This window comes from Vicugna pacos, chromosome 14 (assembly GCF_048564905.1).
Source record: "Vicugna pacos chromosome 14, VicPac4, whole genome shotgun sequence".
NCBI lineage: Eukaryota > Metazoa > Chordata > Mammalia > Artiodactyla > Camelidae > Vicugna > Vicugna pacos.
The window spans coordinates 3,414,199-3,442,088 of NC_133000.1; the positions used below are offsets into that span (position 1 = coordinate 3,414,199).

Below are 27,890 nucleotides of genomic sequence, written 5' to 3' on the forward strand. Positions count from 1 at the left end.
AGTTCATACACAATTTCCAAGAAAATGTTAAGCGCAGAGTAAGGCATACTTGTGGTTTGTTTTCTAATGCTGACTTAACATTGCAGGTTCTTTTAAATATGAGAGTAAGTCATTTAAATATTCGGCATTCTATATAGTTTCTCTTTAGCTGCAATTTTTTGGGGCAAATTTTTGAATTTATAATTTATTTGGTAGGTATTACTGAATGTCTGTAATGTGTCAGGTATAGGTAATTCAGCGGCTACCAGGCCAAGTCTTAAGTCCTTGGGGAAAGTCAAGACTTTGAGGGGCACAGGAAAGCAAACAGGTAATTATAATGTGGGATAGGGCTGTGATAGAGAAAATTAAAGGTTGCCATCGGGGTACCTAATCTGTTCTTGGGGCTCAAGGATGATGTTTCGGTTGTGACTTGAAAGCTAATGAGAAGTTACACACCTGAGTGGGCAGTAAATGAGAGCGAATGGGGTTGGGGAGTTACAGTGCAGGCTAGAGGGGCTGCATCTGGCTCCAGAATTTCTTTACACAGGAAGGAGTGCAGTCTGGTTGAAAAGGGGGTACAGTAGGGGTTGGATGATGTATAGTAAACATATTTTAATTAAAATTATTAGGGCAATCTGGGAAGCTTGTGTGTTGTAGAGGGAAAGCTCTCCCCAGTGTCTTTCGGAGCCACCACTGAATGGTGTTTACAAAGTTATGAAGGAAAGATACTGTGGTGAGGGAATTGAAAGAATTCCAGTGCCAGAACTTAGAAAGGAGGAATGGGTGGGGTGAGAGGTATGAAAAATAAAATTGGAGAAGTAAGAGGGGTCTTGTAAATCTTGTTATGGACTCCATACTTTATTTTGAAGACAAAGAGGACTATTTGTGGGATTTTAAACACTTAGTACCAAGTTGAGATTTATCATTTGAAAGGATTGCTTGGCAGCACAGTCAGAATGCCCATAGGGAACTGGGGTTAGGAGAACGTGGTAGTGATCCTGGTGAGAGATGCTGGTGGCTTGAACTCAGCAAGTGACAGAGTGGCTGAGGAGGAACAGTCCATAGCACTTGGTGATCTGTTGGGCGTGAGAGAGGAAGACGTGAGAAGAACCAAGGACACTGCCTAGGTTTCTGGCTTGAGCAGCAGGATGTGGCCATCCATACAGAGAGTCAAAACAGGAAGAGGAACAGGCTTGAGGGGAAAGATGATGACCTGAATTTTGGTATATCGAATTTTAGGTAGCTGTTGAGCATCTAGAAAGAAATGTCCATTAGGCAGACATATCAGTCTAGTGCTCAAGAGAGATCTGTTGGCTAGAGACGGACTTGGGAGTTACTAAGAACTTGAAGTAATAGCTTCGAATGATCCTGAACTTGCCTGGGAAGAGTGTGTAGAGTGAGAAAGATGTCTATCCAGGCGGCCAAGAAGTCGAGTCCTGAGGGGGAGGAGAAGCCATGGTCATGCCGTCGTGCAGCAGGAATGGTACAGCGCACAGCTTATTGGCTGTAACTGCAACTCGGAGAAAAACCAGGACCTTCTAGGTCGAATTATAACCAGGGAGGGAGTGTTTTCAGGAGGGGTAGCAATACCATACACCACACAGAGGACCCAGGAGATCGTGACACGTCTGGATTAAGTTAACTATTTTGAACAAAAGGAAAATCCCACTAGAGATTTTTGGACATCAGAGCTTAAATTATAACAATTTGCAGATTTTATCCCAAACGTTTCGTGGTACTTTGGTGGTTAACCTTATCATTCAGGGCTAAGCCGTGAAAACTTCACTTCCGTCTCTGGTTCCACTTTGGCCGCGTTACTGAAGCTAAACCTGTAGGTGCTGCTTGTTCATTTTCTTACACCATGTTATTCAAGATCATTCTTTTTTTTTAAAAAGAAAATAGTTTTTTCCCCTGATTATGAAAATTATACATGTTCACTGTAAAAAAAAAAAAACCATAGTCCAGAAATGTAGACAGAAATGAAAAGCCCCAGCTCTACAACTAGGTAGCGTTCTCCTTATTTTTCCAGATAAACTCTGTGGATATAAGTATGTATTAATGAAATCTGCTATGATCTTGTATTTTTTCATTCAATATTATTATGCATCTTTCCATGTCAGTAAATACAGTTCTAAATCATTAGTTGTAATTATTGCAGGCATCACATTATATACACACATGTATGTCCAGTTAACCAGTTCTCTTAACGATAGATGAAATTTAAGTAGTCTCTAAATTTCAGCTGTTTCACTTAGCAGAGAACCTCCTAGAAAATATATCTGCAGTTCTCCAACATAGAACCAAGTTCCTGAAGTGGAGTTTTAGGGTCAAAGGTTATATACATTTAATAACTGTATTTCTGTTGTAAAATAAGATTGGATTATAAAATTAATACACTCTCAGGATGAAAATTCAGACAGTACATCAGGATACCCGGTAGAATCATCATCCTCCTTGTGTGTATGCAGATAGAAGTGTGTATATGTATGAGCAGACTTTAAAATTTATTTTAATACTTCATTCATTTCGAACAGATAATTCATGCATATGGAAAAAATGTAAATTACTAAGGCAGTGAGATCTTGTCTTCTCGCCTCTGTCTTCCTTCAGTTACTCATTTCTTCTTCCAGAGCTGTCCACTGACATGTCTCTTCTGTATGCTTTCCAGTTTGTGGACACAAACGTCTTTTGACTTTGTTTATAGTATTATTTTTCATGTGCAACTCTTGTATTTTTAGAAAGTCATATTTATCGGTCATTTCTCTAATGGCTGCTGGGTTATGTGTCAGAATTAGTTAGAAAGGTCTATATGTCATCTTTCAACGCAAGTTGTATAAGAGGGTAAACGTACATTCTGTTCCTGGCCTTTCTCAGTTCACGAGTTTAGGAGATGGATAACAGCACATGTAACACAGTTCATGTCTCAGCTCCTCATTCTGTTTTATGAACATAATGTAATATCCAGGTCCAAATGAAGCACATTTAGTTTGTTTTCACTTTTTTATGCTCCTATAATAGTACAGCAGAAATGTCCTTTATATCTGTCTTTGCACGCAGCATTCTCTCCGATAGAGATAGGACTTCCCAGGTCCCCAGGAAGTTCCCTACAGGGATATTTGCTGCGGGTGGTACCGCTGGCAAGGAGTAAAATTTTCATGATGAGAAACTCCCTTGTTGTATCCACAGGGAGTTTTATCCCTCCCGGCATCTCTCAGCAGTTCTCCGGATCATCATGATGTCCAAGTACGAGTTGCTGGTAACCATTGCAGTACCCCATCCCCGCCACACTGGTGAAGCGCAGGCCAGTCTCCCAGGAGTGTCTCTTTAATAGGCTCTTCAAAGGTCCAGTCATCTGTTCTCCAGACAGGTCTCACCAATTGCACTCTCATCAAAACTCCTGAAACAAAACTCACCTGGAAGGGAGAAATGGGAATAGGTAACAGGAATGACACGCTTGAGTCTGGAGTTTAAATACATTGTAACGTTGCCTTGTTTAGATTATTCATTCGGAAATTTTGCTTTGGGTTTTCTTTCCCCACGTAGTTCTGTATATTTTAGGTTACTGGTTGGCATAAAAAATTGTCTTGTGGATGTTTAAAATTACAGTCATCATTATGTTTACATGATTTTGTGTTCACTTTCATCAGATTTCTCTGCTCCAGTCTAATACTGCTGCTGTGCTTTGCTTCCACCACAGATGATTGATGCTCTTGATGTAATTGCCGCCAGCCACTTACTTTAGTGCTGACTGTCAGTACTCGCTCTTGCTTAGATGATCCTGCTCTCCGTTTCCTGTTGCTTGGCGTTGGTCATCCTCTCATTCCCTTGCCCAGCACCGACCTTCTTCTACCCACCCTTTTCCTTTCCCCTACTTTTTGTCTCACTTTTCCTGCTTTGTGCTGATGTTGGCTTTGACCTTGTTCCTTGTCACCTGTCTCAGCAGCATTCACTCCAGGGTTTGCCACCATAGACTAGAGAGCTGGACCCCCTTCTGTTGCCAGTGGAATTGCTTGACTTTTCATATTCAGCAGAGAAAATGATTTGTGGTAGGTAAGCAGGCAGAGGGTTATCTATAAGACAATTCTGCTGTATTTTGTTAATTTTGAAGAGACTTTAAAAAAAGTTTCAAGTATTTTTTAAAGTACTGCTAAGCATAATTCTTTCTTTATAGACATGATTTCTGCTCAACAGAAGTTAGAAAGTACTTACTCCTTATTGGTAGATAAGAAGCTGAAAAAGTAAACATTTTATCTTTTTATCTGAAAATCTATTTTAGTACAAATGAGTCCTGCTCTACTTGAGAGTTTAAACCAGATACCCTGTAGCTGAAAGTCACTATTGTCCTGTTTTGGCCAAGACTAGCTGGCCTCTGCAGGTCCCCTCGGGCTTGTGACGAGTGCTGGGCTCGGACGTGCAGACTGAGAAACATAAGAACATTTATTAAAGTAGCACTCACTTCTCATACTTCAGCTACTGTTCTTCTGGATTTGTGGGGGGGGGAGGGGGGACCATTCAGTTCTAAAAGGTGATTCAGCCTCAAAGTCTTTAAGTACTTAAGTTTTCAGCACAAGCAAAAAATGCTGACCAAGTGTACCACTTTTTAACCTTTTTTGACTTTGATCATGTAGCATTTGCTCTATTTCTCTTGCACTTTGTAGAATTGGTCTCACTGAGTTTAAGCATGCTTGCTGGTTTTCAAATCAGAATGCAGGACAATTATATTTTTCCTTCAGTGGAATTCTGTAACGTGATTATCCCTGAAACGTTTTGGAGTATAAGGTAACATTGGCCACCAGTTATTTATTTTTAAGTGTTTAAAACGTAGTTTTGATTTCGTTGCAGTGTACTAAGTAGAGAAACTAAATACCAGTTGTCTTCGTGGAAAAGATACTAGTAATACCTTCCAAGAAGTTGTACATTTATAAAGTACGTAACTTTTTTTTTAACTTTATTGAGATACAATTCATGTACCATATGGTTTATCTATTTAAAGTGTACATTTCACTGTTTTTTAGTATATTCACGGGGTTGTGTGGCTGTCACCACAATCTAGTTTTAGAATATTTTTATCCCTTCTCAGAAGAAGCCCTGTACTTATTAGCAGTCGCTTTCCTTTCCCTTCAATCCTCCAGCCTTAGGCAACCACTAATCTGCTTTCTGCCTCTGGCTTTGCCTATTCTGGACATTACATTTAAATGAAATCATACAATATGTGGTCTTTTGTGACTGGCTTCTTTCACTTAATATAATGTTTTCAAGGCTCATCCATGATTTAGCATGTATCACATTGTGTTTAGTCATTCATCAGTTGTTGGATATTTGAGTTGTTTCCACTTTCTGGTTATTATGAATAATGCTGCTGTGAACGTAGGTGTACAAGTTATCTGAGTCCCTGCTTTCAGTACCTTGGATATATACCTAGGAGTGAATTGCTGGATCATATGGGGACTGTATGCTTAACTTCTGAGTAACCACCAAGTTGTTTCCTTGGTTGCTGCACAATTTTACATTCCCACTAGCAATGCACAGTGGTTCCAGTTTCTCCGCATCTTTGCTAACACTTATCTCCTCCACTCCTTTGAAAAAAAATAACCATCCTTATAGGCATTGAGTGGTATCTCATAATGGTTTTGATTTGCATTTCAAATGATGAATGGTACTTACTGTATCATTCAGTATCAGTAAGTACTTTTATGTACTTACATACCATTTGGTTATCTTCTTGGAAGAACATTCAAGTCCTTTGCATATTTAAAAATTGAGTTATTTATCTGTTTATTATTGAGTTGTAGGACTTCTTTTTATACTCTGGATACTAGACCCTTATCAGATACATGATTTTGCAAATGGCCAGTAAGTCCACAAAAAGATGCTCAACATTGCTAATCATCAGGAAAATGTAAATCAAAACTACAAGATACTGCTTAACACACATTAGGATGGCTACTAAAAAAAAAAAGATAACAGGTGTTGACCACTTCTATATCTTCTTCGGAAAACTGTCTATTCAAGTCCTTTCCCCATTCTTTAATCTCATTATTTTTTGTTGTTGAGTTTTAGGAGTTTTCTGCATATTCTGGATATTAATTCCTAATATGATATATGATTTGTAAATATTTTTTCCCATTCCGTAGGTTGCCTTTTACTCTGTGGATATTGTCTTTTGATACATAAATTTGAAAATTTTTCATGAAGTCCAATTTGTCTATTTTTTCTTCTATTTCCTATGCCTTTGGTGTCATATCCAAGAAATCATTGCTATATCAATGTTGTAAAGCCTTTGCCCTATGTTTTCTTCTAAGAGTTTTATAGTTTCAGGTCTTAGATTTAGGTCATGGATCCATTTTGAGTTAGTTTTTGTAAATGGTGTTAGGTAAGGGTCCAGCTTCATTCTTTTGCATGTGGATACCCACTTTTCAAGCATTTGTTGAAAAGATGTCTTTTCCTCCACTGAATGGCCTTGGCACTTTTGTCAAAAGTCATTTGAACGTATCTGTGAAGGTTTATTTCTGGACTGTTTATTCTGTTCTGTTGGTCTATGTGTTTGTCTTTATGTCATTACCAAACTTTTGATTACTGTAGCTTTGTACTAAGTTTTGAAATCAGGAAGTGTGAGTCCTCTAGTTTTGTTTTTTACTTTTTCAAGATTGTTTTGCCTATTCTGTGATTCATAAAGTTTAAATTCTGTGCATCTGGTGTTATCTTAAACTTTTCTGATAGATTGGGATATCTTAGAAATATTTATGTATGTATGGTTCCAGGTTGCTAAGTTTTCTGGGTTAGTGGTTCACTTTTTATTCACCAAACTTTTATTTTAAAATCATTGTGCATGAAAATCATCCTAAAGTATATTATGTAATTTCTATGTATATGTGTGTATTTGTGTATTGGTTCCTGTACTGAATAGCTGTGTTTTTAGAGTTCATCTGCCTACGTTGTTTTCCTTTACTCTTCCCTTGTTGTCACCTGTCACCTAAAAAGGAAACTTTTATGTTTTTTAAGTTATAGGAATAATAAATATCAATTATAGAAAAAGCAAGTAAATTTTAAGAAGGAAATAAAATTCACCTTATTTTTGCCACCCAGGCTTTTTTCTAGGCATGTCTTAAAATCAGATTATATTGTGCCTATTGTTTTAAAACCTTCATTCCCTCAACAATAAAGTGTATATATTCCATGTTATTAACTATATGTCTGTTATGTTTTAGTATGTGTATTTATTATTGTGCTGTGTGATGATATCTTTTTTGTAATTCTGTAGTTGTATTTTACTTTTACATTTCAACTTTTCATTGCAATTAAAATTTTGTTGCTATGTCTTTGTAGATATCCATGATTTTATCCTTAGGAAAAATGTCTAGAAATGGATTTGCCAGATCAGTTTTTCAGCTTTTTAATACGTAAGGCCAGATTTTCTCCTGGAAAGTTTGAGCTAATCTGTAATCTCATTCATAATGAACAAGAGTAATGTTTGTCACTTCCCTGATCCATGTTTTTTTTATTTAATCTTTAAAATAATTTCCTTTTAATCTTTATATGTTGATTATATTGATAGGAAACCTATGGAATCATGGTTTTATTTACATTTGTTTCACTAACATTTAAATTTACAGTTTGTTGTTTTTCACTATTTCTTTTGTCAATTGCCCAATCATATTTTACCCATTTTCTTATAATATTCTTCTTTAAAAATTTTTTTTGTGAAGTGCTTTGCTTATTGGGATATTAAGTCCTTTTACTCATATTGCAAGTATTTTCAATTTTTGGCCTATTTTCATATTTATGATATTTTAATATGTCGTCATCTGTCATTCTTTAATTGCTCCTGACTTCTCCATTATAGACATTTTTTTCTTACATTTCCTTCTAACATTTTTATAGATTAAAAATTTTTTTGTAGTCATATTTATACTTATCTTAAATTTATTTAGTCTAGAGTGTTATTAGGGTTCTAACTGTAATGTTTCAAGTCTTGTTAATACTGTTGAATACTTCTTTCACAATTGATCTGAAATGCCACTTTCATCATTCCCGTAAGTTCTCGTATCCTGGACTCTCTGCTAGTTCACTGATCTGTCTATTCCTGTGTTACTCCCTATTGTGTTAAGTCTTACAGGTTTATAACATCTGGTAAGGCCATACCCTTTCATTCCTCCTCTTAAAAAAATTATAGTTTTTCTTGTCCATTTATTTATTCCATAAACTTACTGTCCATTTAAACTTTAAAGTCAGCAACTTAAATTCTGAAAAATATTTTTTGCTTGGGTTTAAGTTGTGTTAAATATGTTAATTATTCTCCATACTCAGCAGTATGGTTATGTTTTTTCATTTGTTCAGATTTTATCTTACGAATTTTGATAAAGCTTTATGGTTTTCTTCATATAGATCCTTCATATTGATCCCACATATTGTTTACTGCTACGAATTTTATTTTATTTTGGTAGTCACGCATAGGTTCGTGTGTCAGGTGGGCTCATGCAGTATTTCTGACATACTTAGGCTAGAAAATGATTCATTAGCTATTTGTTACGGAATTTTAAAAATATATCCAAAAGTAAAGATAGTTCAGTGATTCCCCATTAACCTACCTTTCTTCTATTCTTGTCTAAGTTAAAATCTTTTATTGTATTTGTGACTCTTTCGTCTTATATTTTTAAAATACTCACTTTTTCATACATTTATATTTAATTCTAAACATTTTCAGTTCACTGTCTTGGTATTTCTAGGCAGATATTCATAACATCTGCAAATATTAATAGTTTAAATAATTCCTTTCCAATACTTTAGAAAATCTGATATTATTGCATTGGTTGTAATTATTTAATAACTAACTTTTTAATATTAGTAGTGTGGGGATTATTTTTGCCTTACTTTTGATTTTAAATGGGAATGTTTCTAGTGTTCCTCTGTTAGGTAAGAATGCTAATTTTTATTCTTACAACATTATTAGATATGAGATTGACATAGGCAATATACTAGCTTTATGAGCTTGAGGAATTCATTTAATCTCTCTGAGCACTTCAGACTTCTTGTCTGTAAAATAAATTCATCCCACAAAGTTCTTTTCTATAACATAAGATAAAACATGTAAAGGAAATTTTTGTACTCTCATAAGGCCTTATAAGTTACATGTGTTTTAATATATTTATTAAATTAATCTCACTTGTTTAATCACTTGTGATTCCCTATTTCTTCAGTGCCCAATTATACTAATTCATATTTTCAAGAAGAATTTGTGTAGGTAGTTTTCTTAAAGGGTAGAGGGTTTCCATAGGACTTGCTGTGATACAAGTATTTTTATAGTTGTAATCTAAAAGGAATGCATCTGTTGACTAAAAGTGACAGAAATAAACTGAGTGTTTCCTCCATTTAGTCTGCTTACTTAGAAGGTTCTTAGATTCCCCTCTCAACTTTGACCTTGACCATGCAGTCTTGCTTGTAGTATGGTTACTACTGCCGGTGGTAAAGAAAAGAATAAAAGAATGCTTGAGTAAACAAAACAGTTCCACTCTAGAGGAACACCTGGACACTCAGTGTATCTGTGTGTGCCTGTTCTTTGCATACAACTATTATTTTTTCCTATTTACTCTGTGCCATTTCTAGTTTACATCATATAATAATGCCTTTATGTGGTGATTTTTTCCCCTTAATTAATTGGTGATGTTATAACCACGTTATGTTATAAAAACTAATGCTGTAAGAGAATTGCCTGTATTTACCAGTACAGGGTAAATAGTAAGTACTGTAAATACTTGTTGATTGCAGGGACCAGATGACGCATTTTGTAGATTGAGACACTGTCATTGCTCTAGCTTAGTGCAGGTGGTCATGCTCAGCTCAGTGAACTGTGCTTATTGATAGGATCTGGTTGTACAAATGTGGTTCTTATTGTAAGCTATTTTGAGTGGGTTCCAGAAAATTGCAGGGGGAGGGTATCTGTAGAAAAACACTTGTGTTGGGGTGGGAGTTCAGCAGATGAAACAGGTACAGTATTATTCACAGAGGATACATTCCAAGACCCCCAGTGGCTGCCTGAAGCCATGGATAGTACCGGAACCCTATAGTTACTATGTTTTTCCTATACTAATATACACAACATGGATACACTGGACGGAGATTTCTCATCCCCGGTAAGATGCAAGATTTCATCATGCTGCTGAGAATGGCATGCAATTTAACACTTATGAATTGTTTACTTCTGGAATTTTCCATTTGGTGTTTTCAGACTGTGGTTGACCATGGAAAACTGAAACCACAGAAGGTGAAACCGCAGGGGGTGGAGCGGGACTACTGTATTCACTGTATCATTTAGACCATATGTTGAAAACAAAGTAGAAAATGTAATGATACCATTCTATAAAATCATAGTGACTTTTTACTTTTGACAAATCTTGTTACATTGTAGGAAGACAAGACCTAGAACAGATTTGGAGAAAGCAAGTAAAATGACTGGGGACGGTCACCATAGGACATAATCTAAAAAGATTTGGATCTTTGGTCTTGGAAATTAAGAGGATGGATTTGAAGTATATTTGGCTTCCAGTATTGGGGGGGAGGTTGTTTCTAGGACCCCCGCCCCACATACCAGAAATCAAGGATGCTCGTCATTTACGTAAAATGGTGTGGTATTTGCACGTAACCTGCACACATCCTCCCATGTACTTTAAATCACCTATAGATTACTTATAATACTGAATACAATGCAGACGCTATGCAGATAGTTGCCAGTGTGCAGCAAATTCAAGTTTTGCTTTTTTGGAACTTTCTGGAATTTTCTGAATATTTTTCTGTTTGCGGTCGGTTGAATCCGCAGATGCGGAACCTGCGGATACAGAGGCCAGCTGTAGCAAAAACTGTGACTGTGCAGGTGGGTTGAATATGGGCTGGTTTCTAAATCTCAGGCTTATGAGCTGTTGTTTCTTCCTTTCTCAATCTTGATATGACAGTTGGGCAGAAGCTCTATAGTATTTTATTTTGCTGCTGAAAACATAATGAATTTCTAGAAAATTTTAGATGTGTTTATGAATGATAGATCTATAGCTAATTACTAAATGGAATTTGAGGTTTTATCCTCAGTCTTCTGAGGTTTAAATCAAGGGGCATAAGCATACTTTCCCATAAGGGTGCTGTTTCACATACGTGGAAGAACAAAACTTTGTGACCCAAGATGTAGAGCTGTGACCAATGACTGGAAACTAAAGAAGGCACACTTTGGCACTGTAACATAAGGAGCAGTTTTGTAACAGAGTTGTCCAAACATGGAATTAAAGGCAGAGAATTCCTTCTACACATGGCTTCAACATATCCTAAATGGCAAATTGATGGATTTGTTGTAGAGGAAACTTAAGTATTGGATGGGTGTTTGAACTTGATGACCTGTGTGGTCCTACCAGCTCTGAGGTTTTATAATAAAATATCAGGAATCATTATCAGTTAGAGAACAATATTCTGAATGGGCTAAATCTAGAAAAAGTACAACTTATGCTGAAACCTGGAGATGGTTGGTTTATCTTTAAAAGTTAATGAGCCACAGACTTGCTTTACATTTTTTAAACAGTACTTAAAAATTAAAAAAAAAATGAAATGATCATGGAAGAAGATAAACAGTATATACCTAGCACACAGAAGGGCATGAACTGGAAAGTAATAGTGCACCACTCCTCTGACCACCGTGTTTCCTTCTTCAGCTAGTAATAAGGGAAAGGGAGGGCTAAGAATTATCCCCAAGTTTCTGGCTTGAGTAATAGAGTGAGTGATGGTGGTGCCATTAATGAAGAGATGAGGTAAGACTTGGAAGAACAGGAATCTGTGTGGGGGCCACCTTTTTGAATTGTCTTACATTATTTGTCTGATTTAATTGTTTATGTCCTGAATTTTCTGGCCTCTAGTGACATCTTGTCTTCAGAGATGTCAAATTATTTAAAAAGGAATAGGAGCTGACTTGAAGAGGTTTTTACTGGACAAATTTGGGAAAATTTGGGGTAGATTTTTGTATATTGTGTTAGGATCAAGATTTTTTGTACACACTGTCATATTACCTTAACTTTATATAATAAGTCTTTATAATAAATGTAAACTTAAGTCAGGTTGTGTAAGTCTTCTGATTTGTTCTTTAAGATGATCTTGGCCATTCTTTTTTATTTCCTTATATGTTTTAGAATTAGTTTGTTGATTTCTACCAAGCATGCATGTGTGTGCGCGCACACACAAATACACACCGAAAACCCTACTGAGATTTTGATTGTGATTGCTTTGAATCGATAGGTCAGTTTGGGGGAGAATTAACATTTTTATGATACTGAGCCTTCCAATCCATGAACATGGTATACCCTTCATTTCTTTGGGACTTTAATAATTTCTCCTAGTCTTTCACAGTTTTCAGTAAAGTTTGTATACATCTTTTGTTAAGACTTATACCATGGTGTTTGATTTTTTTTTATCCTATTGTAATTTGTATTTATTTGTTTTGTTTTCTGTTTCTTTGTTACTAGTATATAGGAATACAGCTGGTTTTTGTTATGTGGACATTGATTCTATCAACCTTTAAATTTGATTCTTAATTTTAATAATTTGTCAAAAAATTCTTCTAATTTTTGATATTATGCCTAAGATTACTCTCCCGTAATCTAATACACCAACACTATTTTTTGTGAAACCTATTAGATTTTCTTGAGTACTATATTGCGTTTGGATTGGGAGTCATGAATATTTGGTATTAAAATAATGTTACATAGTTTGACTTTAGATTCTGCCAGTTGTCCAGATATTTTATTGAATGTGATTTCTTACATATAACAAAATTAGAGAAACCAGACCCAGGAAGATGTTAGCTCTTACCATGAACTTTCTTCTAGGAATAACTAGCATAGCTGTGTATTAAATGTGTTAATTAAAGCTGCTTTATTAAAAACTATAATTTTACTTATGAAAATTATGCTAATTCACACTTTTCAGAAATAATCCTTGTTTTTCTTTTACTTGTTAGCCACTTATTAAGCATTTATTAGGTGCCTGTTGTGTCCCTTCACTGCTCAGAGTTTAGATCAATGAGCGTAGGAGTGGGGGTTCAGGAAGCAGATAAAATAGTTGCAGTAGAGTGATACTAATCTGATGGTAGTATGTCTGAATGTTACAGGAGCAAAGGAAAGGATCATCTACTCCATACTGGAGGAAGACCCTGTGCTAAATAGTAAAAGTGCAATTGGAGTGTGATTGCTGAATACAGTATATATATATGCTGTGTAAACCTTTTCTCTTCTGCCAGGTCCCTATGAGCAGATTTCTTGAAGGTTACTTTAAATTTACCTCTTTTTGCTTTCTTTTCACTAATTAGCTAACATTAACCTGAACTGATACCTCATTATGTTGGTATTTGGATTTTTAAGGAAAATAACATTTGTTTCTTCACATCATAAATGTAAAATGTGCTAGTTGAAATTTTGGAAAATTACAAAAATCATACATAAAACCTTAAAGTGAGCACATACACAGAAAAACAAACAAATTCAGACTAAAAGTTCTTTCTGAGCAGTAGGTAGATGAACAAATGAAGTTGTGATATAGTCTAATCTTAAACTGGTCACAAATGTTCCTTGGACAAGATCCCATATATCCATTTTACTACAGGTTATAAGTCACTGTAATTTTTTTTTGGCAGAAATATTATTAGATAACTAAATGCACCATCATCAGTTTTTGTTTTATTTTATTGTTTTTTTTAATTGTAACATGGGACTAAAAGCAGTTATAAAACTTAAACTGGATAACTCTCTTATCTCATTTAGATGTCTTTTCTCTTTGTTTTTCTCTTGAATTTAAGGTAAAAGATAGCAAAAAAAGGATGATTCTCTTGAGTAGCATGGCTTAATTTCTGATTAAAATCTAGTTCATTGAAGTATTTTACTTTCCAAATTGACTTGATTTATGTATTGGCAAACATAAAAATAAAAGTCTCCTTCAATTTTTTTTGGTGAGGTTCTTGATGTGTGTTAGGTAGACAGAGAGGTGAGCTTTTTTATATTTAAATGGAAAAATTACTACTTGACATGTGGAGCATAGTTTATAAAATAAGGAGCTGTATCTAATCAGAGCTGCCATAGAATCCAATAGTGTCTGTTAAAAAATCAGGATGTGAGCCAGCCTTCATGCTCAAGCGTCGTGTAAACAGGCACATGATTGTACTTCGGTGGTCTACTAAACACTTAAGCATGTTTTCACGTTCTTTAAATTGTAGATGTAATCAGATATCAGCTGTCACTTCATTTCATGTCTTCAGTTCTTCAGATCCTTTGTCTTCCATTGTTTTCGATCCATGGCATCCTGGAATCTGAACTCAGCACTTCTTCTAATCCTCCAGTCCCGTCTGCACTCCTCCTCCCTCCCCACAGCACGCACACAGCTGCTTTATTCAGGACTGTAGACTTTACTAAAGTGTTTGTAAAGGAAATAGAAGAAGAGCTTCACATGCTTCAAAAGTTTCTAGTAGATGTTTTTGTTCCTGACAGTCCCTCTTCCTTTTGATTCTGCCTTCATGCAGCATCCAGCATCATTGGCTTCTCTGGTTCACTTGGATGTGCCTGCCCCATTTCAGACTCCTCTCTGCGTCCAGATGTGCATACCCAAACTCTTTACAGTGTATAGCAAAACAAAGAGACCTTTTTGAAGCCACAGTACATAGAAGCCCTAAGAGATAGTGAAGATAATTTACTGAGCTACACTTAAGTTAAAAAGCTAGACTAAATGTGACATCAGCAATGTTTGATATTTATATATACATATAACATATCCACACACGCCCACGTATTACGTGTGTAGGGAAAGAGTTGTTATTGCTCATCTCTTAGTAGAGTGGTGAAATTGGGAGTCATAGAAATGAACTCGAATACAACAATGAACTGGTAACTGCTTGAAAATTTTTTAAATTGAAATGATACATGTTCAAATTTTAAAAAGTAAAATTGTACTGCAAAACTGAGAAGGAAAGGTAGCATCTTTGGCCCCCATCCTGTTTCCTTTGTGATTTTTGCTTCTAAGAGGCAAGGACTTTCAAGTCTTGGCTATTTCCTCCCTATAATTTCAGCATAACATATTATTTCTCCTATTTCTTTATTTTTGAATTTGAGACTTTGCTTTTGATTTCCTAAAATGGAATATGAAGACTTGAGTTCTGTTACGCACTTTCTCTCGTCCCCATGTATAATTACATTTTTCCTCTTCCATCTTCATGGATGTTTTAGAACTTCCATAGAAAACCATCCTTAGTATTTCTATCACCGGTTTCCTGTGTGGGATCCTGATTTCTGGGTCTCCATCTGTTTCGAATTTATTCCCATATTTTGCTGAAGCATTTCCTTGAGTAGCTTTCTGAGAGAGGGTGAATGGAAGACACATTTTTAAAAATATTGCATGATAGAATGAAGGCATGTCCAAGAAATGCCTTCATTCTTTCATAAGCCACCCAGTCTACGATATTTTTGTTATAGCAACCCAGATGAACTGAGGCAGTTTGTATGCTTTAATCAAATCATGAGTAAATTTTAGCCAGGTATTGGCCTCATACAAGGAAGTGACTGAAAATGGAAAAACCAGTTTTAAGAATAGGGGCCTTTTAGGTGACATAGTCACCGAAAAGTAGTCATAGGTCATAGTCAAAGGTAACCTTAACAGCAAAAGAGGAAAGAAGATAGCTAGGAAAACAAAGAGCAGAACAGTAGAGATTAAAGCATGACAGTCACTGGTCTTGATCTGTGAGTCTTGATCTGGAGGTCTTTGGTTGAAGACCTCTGCTTCCAATGATCTTTTGCTTCTAGAAGCTTCCTGAGAATCCTCAGCTTGAGGTGTCTGGTTGGAACAGTCATCCAGTGATTCAAGGCTGGGTTACACCTTTTTAATTGAGCGACATGATTCCGAGGAGTCTTAGAGTAGGTAACAGTAGGTAAGTTCTTTCCATCAGGTGCAAGGCCTGTATTTCTCTGTCTCTTCCAGAAGACTGTGTCTCCAGGTTTCAGGTCACGTAGGACTTGTTCACCAGGATGTCGTACCTGCTGATGGTGAGACTGAGTATATTGAGTCCCTGGTAGAGAGTGTTTGGCCTTGTCTGCTTGCCGGAGCGTGGAGCCTAGTATCAGAGAACATTCCTAGGAACGTGGGCTGGCCTGCTCTAAGTCGTAACTGGAGATTGGCTGAGCTCCAGGAAGAATTGACTTCATTGTCATTAAAGCCAATGGCTTTATCTTAGGCCAGAGAAGCTTGAGAGACTCTGAGACCTTGGCTAGTATTAGTTTCAGAATTCCCTTTGTTCTTTCTCCCTTTCTTGAAGATTGGAGGTGTTAAGGACAGTGAAGTTTCTTGAGTAAGTGGAAGGGCTTTGGAAAACTCCTTAATAACAGCTTCAGCAAAATGGGTACCGCTCATCAGAGAGAAAGATTGGAATTCCTCAGGCTGGGAACACAAAATCAAGTACTTTTTTTGTTGCTTTTGTTGTTGTTACTGTTTGAGCTGTGTATTTCCAACAAGGAAAGGCTTATGTCTACCCCATAATAAACAAAACTGGGTGAGGACTTGTTGAAAAATTGGAGGGTGCCTCTGTGAACTCCTGGGGTGTAACTATCCATTTGTATTGTTGATTTTCCCAAGGCAAACAAGTGTGAGTATTTTGATGTAAAGGAACACTACAGAAAGACACTACAAATACGAAATATATATCTTCAAGGGGCAGTGAAGATAAAGTAATATTTTGGCTTGGTTATGTAGGAAGGTGAGGTGGGAGGGGAGGTGAATTATCTTACTGTGACCCTAAGGTCCTGAATAAATAAATTTATATTCCCTCCCATTGTATTTTTGATTTTGTTGTAAATCAGGAAGACAGGGTATTACAAGGATTAGTATGAGGTATAATGATTCCTTTTTCCATAAAGTGTTCATTTGTTGGTTTTAGTCCTTCTCTTAGCGTCTGCATTTAGAGAATATTGTCCAAATTTGGGTAGATGTTTAGATGGGACAATCCAAGCCTTGATGGATTTAGCTCCCATAACAAATGAAAATGTCATCATTTTGCTGGGTGTAGAATTCTAGATTACGGTTGTTTTCTTTCAGTATTTCAAGATATTCTTCTGTTTTCTGTTGATTTTGTTAGGAGATCACTGTAGTGCAGTTAACCATTCCCTTACAGGTAATGTGTCTGCATTGCTGTGCTTCCTTTCTGGGTCATTTTCTCTCTACCTGAAGATCGCCTGCTGCTGTGGTTCATAATACTCCTTGAATCTGTAATGTGTTGTCGTTAGTTTTAGAAAATTCTCAGCCATTGTCTTTTAAAATACTGGTTGTGACCTCTGTTTATTTTTTTGTTTGTTTCTTCTTTCTTGTTGGGATCCAATTTTATGTATGCTAACTATTCTCAACTGTATTATTTATATCTCTTACTTTCTCCTTCATAATTTTCATCATTTTGTCATTCTGTTCTTAATTTTGTATAATTTCTTATAATCTCTCTTCCAGTCTGTTAATATTCCCGTCTGCTGTGCTTCTGCTTTTAAACCCACCCATAGTATTATGCGATGCAGTTACGTTTTTCATGTTTATGATTTGTTCCTCCTCAGAAGTCTGTTGCGGCCTGTTCTTGGGCTTTGAGGCTGCGAGAGTTCTCCGGCCTTCGTCATCCCGAGCACAGCATGCACAGTTGCAGACGGCGTGGACTGGGGCCTTGTGAGTCTGTGTCTGTTCGCAGCTCCTGCTAGTTCTGTCTCCTTACGAGCCTGGTTATTTTGTTACTATGTTAGATGTTATGTTTGGAAGTTTTCTGTAGAAAGAACTTTATGCCTAGGAGATAGTGTCTTCTACAGTGAGCATTTTTATTTGGTGCCTGAAGGAGCTAGCAGTCTGGGACTCCATCTCTTTTTAAGCTTTGATATTTGAAGCTGAGCTGCAGTCCTCATGAGAGCCAGGACACCTGTTCATATTGCTCTTAGAGTATTGCTCTTGAGGACCTCAGCAAAGTGCGTGGGCACTCCCTGACACCCCTTCCTTTTTCCTCCCTGGCTTTAGTGGTCCTTGGACTGTAAGTTTTATCTCCTTAGCCCTACAGAACTATCCAAGGCGTCATTCAGCTCCTCAATAGCCTCTTTGTAGAACTAAACATATCTCTTTGACTGTCATTAAATCCTGAGTTAGCTTGTTTAATTATCTACTTCTTGTACCATATAAATTGCTTTTATTTTATTATAGTTTTTCTTACAACCTCAGACCAGTGGTATTCTCTTTTTTGTTCGTTTGAATAACCGGAATCTGTTTTTTTTTCTTTTCAAGTAAAATATTTGTAGAAAAGAAAAAGGCAATAAAAAGAAGATGTGTTTAGGTTGAAGCAGGGCCAAAGTCTTGATTCTTTCCTTGCTTCCTTCCCTTTACCCCTTACTGCTCCTGAGTGAGCTCATTAAAGTTTTAAGGCTCTATGAAAGTTTGAAAAGCTTGTCTTGAAAGAAAGCCTCACATCAAAAGCTTCTAAACATATTTGAGGTATATAAAGACATATAATAAAAAACATAATGAACACCTCTATTTTTCTACTTGAGGAATAGAGCTAAGTGAAAGCTCCTTGTGTGCTCTTTGTGGGCGTGAGAGTCGTGCTTGCCCACCAAAGATATCCATGTCCTTTGAAAACGTTGTTACATGGCAACAGGAAATTAAAGTTGCAGATGGAATTAAGGTTTCTAATCAGTTGATCTTAAAGCAGGAAGATTATTCTGGATTATCTGAGTGGGCCCAGTGTAATCACAAGGGTCCTTAAAAGTGGAAGAGGAAGATAGAAGTATTAGAGAAAGAGGTGTGATGACAGAAGCAAGGTCAGAGTGATGGCACATGAGAAGGACTTGACCCACTGTTTCTTGCCTTGAAGATGGAGGAAGAATTCCATGAACAAAGGGATATAGTGGTTGCCTCTGTAAGTTGGAAAAGGCAGGGAAACTGATTCTCCACCTGGGCCTCCAGAAAAGAGTGCTGCCTGCTAGCACCTTCATCTTAGCTCACTGAGACCCATATTGGACTTCCAACCTACAGATCTGCAAGATCATAAATCTGCGTTATTTTAAGCCACGTTTGTGGTAGCTTGTTGGACCAGCAATAAGAAACTATTATACCTTCTCTGATCAAATTTACATCTCTCACCCTAGAAGTAGTCAGCAACCTGATGTTAAAATTCCTATGAATGCCTTTATATGTCTGTATTATATATATATATATATATGTATATATATGTTATGTGGTCCTGTGCACATGTTTAAACGTCATAAATGGTATTGAGTGGTACTTATTCCACAACTTTGTTTCAGACATTGTTTTTGAGATACAAACAGTGGTACATATAGCTACCTCTTACTCATTTTATTGCTATAAATTTCATTGTAACTTGTGAAAACCATATATCTGTTCTCTTGATGCATATCTGGATTGTTTGATAAACAGCTTTTTTCTGAAAGGAACCAACATTTTAAAATGAGAAGATTTCACTGTAAAATCTTTATTTCTGGCATATCTTTCAGTTAAACATTCACAATGTTCTATAGTTGTGCTGTCCAGTATAGTAGCCACTAGCCACATGTGGCTGTTTAAATTTAAATTAATTAGAATGGAGTAGAATGTAAAGTTCCATTCTTCATTCACACCGCCCTTATTTCAAGTGCCCAGTGCTCACGTGAGGCTGGTGGCTCCTGTACTGGACAGAGCAGACCCAGAGCATGTCACCTCACAGAGCACTGTGTGTGTGTGCAGTGCTCGCCGTTGTGGGAGCCTTAGGCATGCTCTTCAGGGTGCATGTGCCCTTCACATTACCAGAGCCCCTACATCATGCATATCCTGACCTTTTCTTTAACAGATGATACTTGGGAGCAAGGCTGCTGAGGTCTGAATTCCAGCTAGCTGTTTTGACTTTGGCCACTACTAGACTGTTCTCATCTGTAAAATGGCACTAGTGGCCTGTTCTTGGCCTTACATGCGTTAATACATACCAAATACTTAGAATAGTACCTGGTGCGTTGTGAATGTATGTGAGCACTGGTGGTTCTTACTGCTGTAGAAGTGATGTCTGCCTGATCGCTGTAGATATTCGAGTGTGTGACCCCTCCCTTTAGTAGCAAGTTCAACAACAATACTTTCTGGGCATTGACTCCCAGTTTCTGCCCTGTCTTTCCGCCTTTCCTCATGGGCATATTTCTTAAGAGTTCTTGTTCCTCGCTTTCTGTGTACTCCTCAGCCCACTGCAGAATGGCTTCTGCTGCCACCATTCCATTAATTCTACTTGCTAATGTCACTATTCTCTACACTGCTAAACCCAGCAACACTTAGGAGCCAAGATCACAGAATGGTTAAGAATTCAGGTTCCGGATCTGTGTGGCTTGCTGGCTTTGTGACCCTGAGTATGTCGCTTACCTTCCCTAGGCCCTAATTTATTCATCTGTATAATGGGGATAAAGAAGCTCTCTTACAGGGTTGTTGTGAGAAAGGAATGAGTCACTACCTTTACGATGCTTCCAACATTGTGGTCCTTCAGTGAGTCCCTCCTGTCACCACCCGCGTCTTACACTTCAGCACAGTTTCCCTTTCTGAAACATCTCTAAGTTCTGGTTTATTATACTGCACTCATTCTTATTTTATACGTATGACTTCTCCTCCTCCTTCTGGGGGACCTCCTTGTCTTCTGCTTCAGATGTAAATGTTGGCCTTCCTCAGAGCTGGATGCCTCAGAGTCTAGATGTCAGCCTTGTTTTTTCCTCTTTCACTGTCCCCTGAGGTAGTACCGTCGATTTGCAGGCTTCAGGTGCTGTTTGTGTCCTGAGGACTGTCAAGTCTGCATCTCCAGGCCAGGCCTGGGTTCCGAGTTCCGGACTCATATGCTCATCCACGCACTCCATTCTGATGTATCACACGTTTCTCAAACTGAATGCATTCAAATTTGAACCACTTCTTAGTATTCTCCTTTGTGTTTAGTGGCAACATTATTCACCCAATCGCTAATGAGTTATCTTGGATGCATTTCTCTGTCAGTGCCCAGTATTGCAGGCGGTCACCAAATCCTGTTGACCCTTATGTCCACAATATAACCCATTCTGTGCATGTCTCACTTTGTAAGTTTTCTTCCTTTCTTCTCTCTGCTCTTTTTTCCTGAAGCTCCTACTTATTTGTGTATTGGATTTCATGGACTGGTTCTCTGGTGTCCTGACTTTCGTTCCCATTTCTTTACCTTCGTTTTATTGCTCTGTTTTCTAGGCTGCTTCTTCAGTTTACCCTCCGTCCCGCCAGCTGCTGCTGGGAGGGGAGGCTTGTGCTCTGCTCTCTGCTGTTGGAGAGTTTCGCTGTGCAGACCTAATTGGTTCTCAGCTTTGTCCGCTCTCAGCTTCTGGTTTAGTTTTCTTGGATCCTCTTAATCAGCTCCTCTTTGTCCACTTACATTCTGGCTTCCATATTTTTATGCTGTCTTCTCCCATTTTTCATCCTTTATGGGTTTATGTCTTTAAAACATTTCCTTTCCCATAGTTTTTAGTAGGGTTTAGGAGGAGAGTGAAGTTTGGTATCTGTGTTCAGTATGTTATTTTGCCTAAACAAGACTCATTTTTTAACCCCTCCTTTACCACCATTTTACATTTGCGACTCATCCTCCCATGTGTTAAAGGCGAGCGTTCATCATGGCCGCGCCCTCTTCTTTCTGCTCTTCTCACGTTCACAAGCTGTCTCGGCTTTGATTTATTTGTTTTTAAAGGTGCTATTTTGTTGTCATACTCACTTGTTTTGTACACTCCTTGAAGTGAAGTACACATACTTTGCACCCTCTCTGGAGGCAGCTGGCATAAGTGCCCCCCCTCTCCTGCCTCTCCCTTGGGTGGGGCTGTGGGCGTGCTTCCCTGATGCTAAGCTGCCTCCGCTACCCTTCGCTCCTCACTGAGCATTGAGACCCCGGCTGTGCTGCTGTGGTTTATGCCAGCTGTTTCCCTTCCCGGGGTGTCTCGTGTAACTCCTGATCTCCTTCCCAACCCCTCCTTCCTTTCCTGACACACTTCTTAAGTCCTAAGACTGTCTGCTTCAGTAGACTCTTTCTGAAGCTTTCTTGCAGCCCTTGAAGGTGCAGTTGACCATCACTCTGCTTGTAGCGCAGAGCTAGGAAGTGAATCTTTTTCTAATCCAGTGTGCTTTTTTACTAAAAAGTGACTGTGTGAATGGCTAGATAAATAAGTGAGCTCTGTAAACCACAAAGCACTGTTATATTATGACCGTAATTATGTTAAGTGATTTTCAAGAGACAGTTGCCTTTTTGATAATCATACATCTTTCTAAAGTTTCATTTTTAATTCTCCCATTTTACTTTTCTGATAATTTTATAAAATATAAAACATGAAACTATTTGGGATAGGGGAGAGGACTGATTTCAGATTAGAATTTTTTAGTTCCTTGCAGAGAAATTTCCACCTAATGACTTGGCTTTTCTTAAATAAAGCCCAGGGCTAGTGAATGGTTAAATCTCTGGCTAAATTTATTTCCTCTCAGAGCACTCTCTCTCCTTAAAGGGCTCAAGTCTAGGACGTTATCCTCAACAGTAGACATAACAGTGTTGCACTCTTGGGTTGACTATGTGGTTAAATTAATACTATGCACATGAAAGTGTCTAATACTTTTAGTCTGACCCCAATTACATTTTATTTTTGTGTCACCCTCTTTAATACCCTTTCAAGTCTTTCAGAAATCACTTAGACTTGGTGAATATTAGCTATAGATATTCTTAATATATTTTTAATATAATGTGTGCCCATGGTGCTTTGCTAGAAAGCACTTGTAAAACTGTCATAAAACAAATCTTTTTTTTTTTCCAGAAAAATAATGTAACTGGGACTTGTTTTTGCAGCCAAGGATTTGGTGTAAATATATCATAAAAACAAAGATAAAGTTATGTAAGCTTTATTAACAATTTAAAATAATGAAGTATTAAATAAACCTGATAGTTTTTTTTTAAGGACTTACCTCATTTGTTCACTCAACTCCACTCTCTTCAGAACTCCAACTCTACCACTCTGCCCTCAGTTTTAGTATTTGACCTCATCTCCAACATCAGAAAAATGTAAAAGCCATCAAAATGAGGAATCCCTGGCTTTTTGCCTCTGAACCAACTCTTTGCACCCGTGTCTCTTCTTCCCTCCAGCCGCTTTCCTCCTACTGCGGAGGAGGACGCATCTCCCCTTCCAGCTCTGAGTCTCATCTCTCCTCTCTCCCCAGCGTTCTGGTCTTTGCTCTTCCGGTTTTCCCTGTCACCTCCTTTCCCCTGGGTTCTTCCTCTCAGTACTAAACATATTGAAGTCTCTTCCATCTTAAAAAAGTTCTTTAACCTTGTATGTAACTCTGCTGCCTTAATTTCTCCCCGCCAAAGAATCACCTGCATGTACTGTCTCAGCCGAGTTAGGCCCCGTTCGGCGCTCGGCCCCGTGCCATGCAGACCCCGCCACCGCACCACCCCGTCACCCCGCCACTGCGCCACCCCGTCACCCCGCCACCCCCGCCACCCCGTCACCCCGCCACCCCCGCCACCCCCGTCACCCCGTCACCCCTTCACCGTACCACCCTGTCACCACGCCACCCCGTCACCCCTCCACCACACCACCGCGCCACCCTGTCACCCCGTCACCGCAGCATCCCGCCACCCAGTCACCCCACCACCGCGCCACCCCTCCACTGCGCCACCCTTTCACCCCTCCACTGCACCACCCCGTCACCGCGCCACCCCGCCACCCCCGTCACCCCTCCACCGCGCCACCCCCGCCACCCTCCACCCCTCCACTGCACCACCCCGTCACCCCTCCACCGCATCACCGCGCCACCCTGTCACCCCTCCACCGCACCACCGCACCACCCCGCCACCCCGTCACCCCGCCACCCCCGTCACCCCGCCACCCCCCTCACCCCATCACCCCGTCACCCCGCCACCCCATCACCCCTTCACCGTACCACCCTGTCACCACGCCACCCCCGTCACCCCTCCACCGCACCACTGCGCCACCCTGTCACCGCACCATCCCGCCACCCAGTCACCCCACCACCGCGCCACCCCTCCACTGCACCACCCTTTCACCCCTCCACCGCACCACCGCACCACCCCGTCACCGCGCCACCCCGTCACCCCTCCACCGCGCCACCGCGCCACCCCCGCCACCCCTCCACCGCGCCACCCTGTCACCCCGCCACTGCGCCACCCTGTCACCCCTCCACCGCACCACCACACCACCCCTCCACCACGCCACCCTTTCACCCCGTCACTGCACCATCCCGTCACCCCGTCACCCCACCACCGCACCACCGCAGTGGGTTTTGCCTCATCCAGCGCCAAAGTCCATGGACGCGGCTCGGCCCTCGCCTCGCTAGACCTCTCTGCGCTTTTGATGCTGTTTACTGTCCTGCCCTCTTGGGGGAGTCTCTTTCTCGACAGTCCTTCTGTTCGGTCTCCCCTCACATACTCTGGTGGCCCTGATGGCTGCAGGTATGTGCTGATGTCCTCAGCTTTCTCTTGGGCTTTAGACATGTTTGTTCAGGTTACCATCCCCACGTGGGTGTCTCACAGGGGACCTGAACCTCCGGCTCCCTCAGAGCTCTCCCTCCTGCTGCGTTTATTCAGTGCGTAAGGTTGTGGTTAGCCTGTTCGCCGAGGCCGACATCGTTGTCTCCGATGCCTCTTCCTTCTCATCCCCGGCACTCTGTCCCCAAGTGCTGCAGGTTCCACCTCACAGCTCCGGTCCGTCTGCTCTCCGCAGCAGCCACCGTCCCCTCTCACCCGATGTCACCTGCGTCATTCTAACACTGTTGACTTCTGACTGGTCTCTGCCTCCTGCTCTTATTTAGTCCCCCGAAGCCTTCAAAAGGCAGCCGAAGATGTTTGCCCTGAACAAAATAGAATGGATATTCTCCTGTTTAAAAATCTTTAATGGAATACTTCCTCTTGTTCTTGGAGTAAAAAGACTTTTATGATCTGGTTCCTAATTATATTCCTGGCCTCATCTCCCATTGTTTACTGTATCTGTTCTTCAAATGATTTTCCCTTACCTCACATGCCTTCATACTGTGTTCCCCTCTTAACTCACACACTCACACACACACCCACACCCCCCCTTAAATTAGCAGTTCTCAAAAGTGTGATCTGGGAGCCCCTTGGTGTCCCCAAAATCCTTTCAGAGGGTCTGCAAGATCAGCGCTGTTTTCATAATAGTGCTGTGTTGTATGCTTTTTCACTCTCTCACGCGTGTGCAGTGGGGTTTTCTCAGAGGTAATGCAACGTGGTGATGTAACGTGATGATACCGTTGCCCTGGTGGCTCGTGGATATCGTGCTTTTGTAGGTATCTTTTTAAAAATTCCCATTTTTAAAGTCAAAGAGGGTTAACGTAGGTAGATATAACAAAAGCTCTTCAGGATCCTCAGTGATATCCAAGAGAGTAAAGGGGTCCTGAGTCCAAAAAGGCTGGAAACTGCCATTGCAGCCTCAGTGAGGTGGTGTTTCCTCGGAGAAGGCTTTGCTTGGGTCTCCACCCGTGGCTTTCGGGGAGCCTCTGCGGTTTGTGAAGGCCCCGTCCGAGCACTCGCCGCATCGCATTGTGGTGGATTATTCACGTTTCAGGGCTGGCGGACCCGGGGAGAACTCTGCTGTATCCCCAGGACTGAGCATAGTTCTGGAGACATAGTAAGTGCTCAGTAAACACTTGCTGAGTGAATCTCTTTGAAGGTATTTGGAGACATAAGGACTGTACCATGTTTTACATCCTATCATTTTGTAGTTTAGTGATACATTCATTTCTTAGTTTTCTTGGCCCCTAATATCTGAATGGGCTTTAAGAAAGCAACTCTTGTTTTATGTGTATGTATCTTGTGTACACACGCATGCGTGCACACACGGAGAGAGGGAGCGTCTGCATGTTATAGCAGAAAGAACCTGTCGTTGGGAGTCAGGAGCGTCATCTCTAAATCTTTGTCTTCCTCAAATAACCACAGGGCCTTGAATAAGTCTTTTTATTCCTTTGAATCTAACTTCCCTCATCAAGTAGTGGAATTGGACTAGATCATTTAAAATGTTTTTCCCATATGAAATTTGTGAGTATATGTTGAAAGTGTCAAAGTATATGTGATTTATATGTATTTATATTTTTTATTAAAAATACACATACTTTTAGATTTATCTGTATATTAAAATAACTTTGTTTTTACAGGAAAGATGATAAAGACTATGCTTTAAAACAAATAGAAGGAACCGGGATCTCTATGTCGGCATGTAGAGAAATAGCAGTAAGTGAAGCTCTTTTTATCATCATTATTATCAGCTGGCTTATGGGTGTCCATTCTGTAGGTCTCTGGATTGTATTTGTCACATAGACACATTCATTGAGAGTTGAGATATATTTTTGTCAAATATCTATAGAAAAGTACATTTTTTCCCTGTAAATATATTTTTATTGAAGCATAGTCAGTTTATAATGTTGTGTCAATTTCTGGTGTCTCGCATTGTGCTTCAGTCACACATGCATTTGTTTTTTGAAGAGAAGTAAAGGTGGCATGTCATTCTAGCAAAAAAATTCTATATAAATACATTTATTTGGGATTAAGTAAATCTCAGTTGTTTATGTAAGTATGTATTTTTCCCAGAAATGTCACTAAATAGGTAAAGGTGCAGTTTTTCTTATTATCTCATCGAACGCGGTAAAAATGGTATGTTAGTTCATATCAATACTATTTCTCTTTTAATAAGATGAGATAAATTACTCATTACTTATGTGAACTTAAAATGAGATTGTGTCATTTGATTTTTCATTGTATCTGCCTTTTCATTTGAATATGTGAAAACACATGCCTTTTTCTTTTGGAAGCGAACCATTGCCCTATGGTAATTAGAAACTCATTTTGATCCTGAAGGAAAATACTTTTCACGTCGTTAATGCATTACTAAATAATTATTCATAATTTAAAGTGAGTATTACTCCCATGAGATTTTACTTCAGTTTTTCCTGTTGTAAAACCGTGGGTCCAAATTTGTCTTTTCAGTCTTTAATCAGAATATTTTAGAGTATATATGTTATAATAATCTGCTTTGATTGCTTTCAGCCATCTGTCTACACAGACATAGGCTATTGTGAACTGGAGGTATTAATTTAAATAGTTTTACTCATTTAACAGATTCTATACTACTGGGATTTCAACTAATGGTCATTTATTGTGTAACATGTTGACAGGAACTAAACTAAGTGAAAGTAAAGAAACGTAGAACAAGTCAGGTTTCCTGGCCTTAAGTGTTACACACTACGAGGAAAGAGACCTTTAAGTGTTACACCAGTGCTGATAGCGGTGTGCTGCGCACTGCGGTCCAAGCGTACAGAGACTGGGAAAGGGTGTGCCTCTGAACTGGAGAATCGAGGAAGGCTTTAGAATTTGGAGGGCATGTAAGAGTTCCCTCCATGAAGAGGAGAACAGGAGTGAGATGGGGACATTCTTAACCAGAGGTATACCGTATTGGAAATGGTATTTCATTTAACTGATACATTTTTCATGCTCCTGAATCTTGAGGCAAGACATCTGTACACTAAATGTCAGTTCTCTACACTCTAGTTTTAAAGAATTAAATCTCTTGAACTGTGGTCAGTGATGTTGGATGCCATGAGAGTGGTTACCTTTGGAGAGATGGGGGGACCAGAGCAGGAGACGAGGGAGCTTTCAGGGTGCTAGTGATGTTCTGTTTCTCGATTTTGCCCTGGGTCTGGTCATGTGGGTTTCACGTGAGAATACTCACTGAGCTGCGTGCTTTCCGACCATGTGCTTTTCTCTGTCATGATTATACTTCAGTACAAAGTTTTAAAAACAAACAAAACCCCACTTCATTTCAGGAACCGACATTCTTAGCTTTTTTCTA

The 27,890-nt window shown here is 39.2% G+C and overlaps 1 protein-coding gene across 5 annotated transcripts in view; it reads left to right on the forward strand.

Moving 5' to 3' along the window:
• CDK8 (cyclin dependent kinase 8) overlaps positions 1-27,890 on the forward strand; it is an 86,481-nt gene that overhangs the window by 9,323 nt on the left and 49,268 nt on the right. For 3 of the 5 annotated variants that reach the window (XM_072976033.1, XM_072976032.1, XM_072976036.1), the window contains exon 2: positions 26,200-26,275. The exons of the other annotated variants lie outside the window; for them this stretch is intronic. In XM_072976033.1, coding sequence (XP_072832134.1) covers positions 26,200-26,275 — 76 coding nt within the window. The remainder of the gene's footprint in view (positions 1-26,199; positions 26,276-27,890) is intronic. 5 annotated transcript variants of the gene reach the window in all.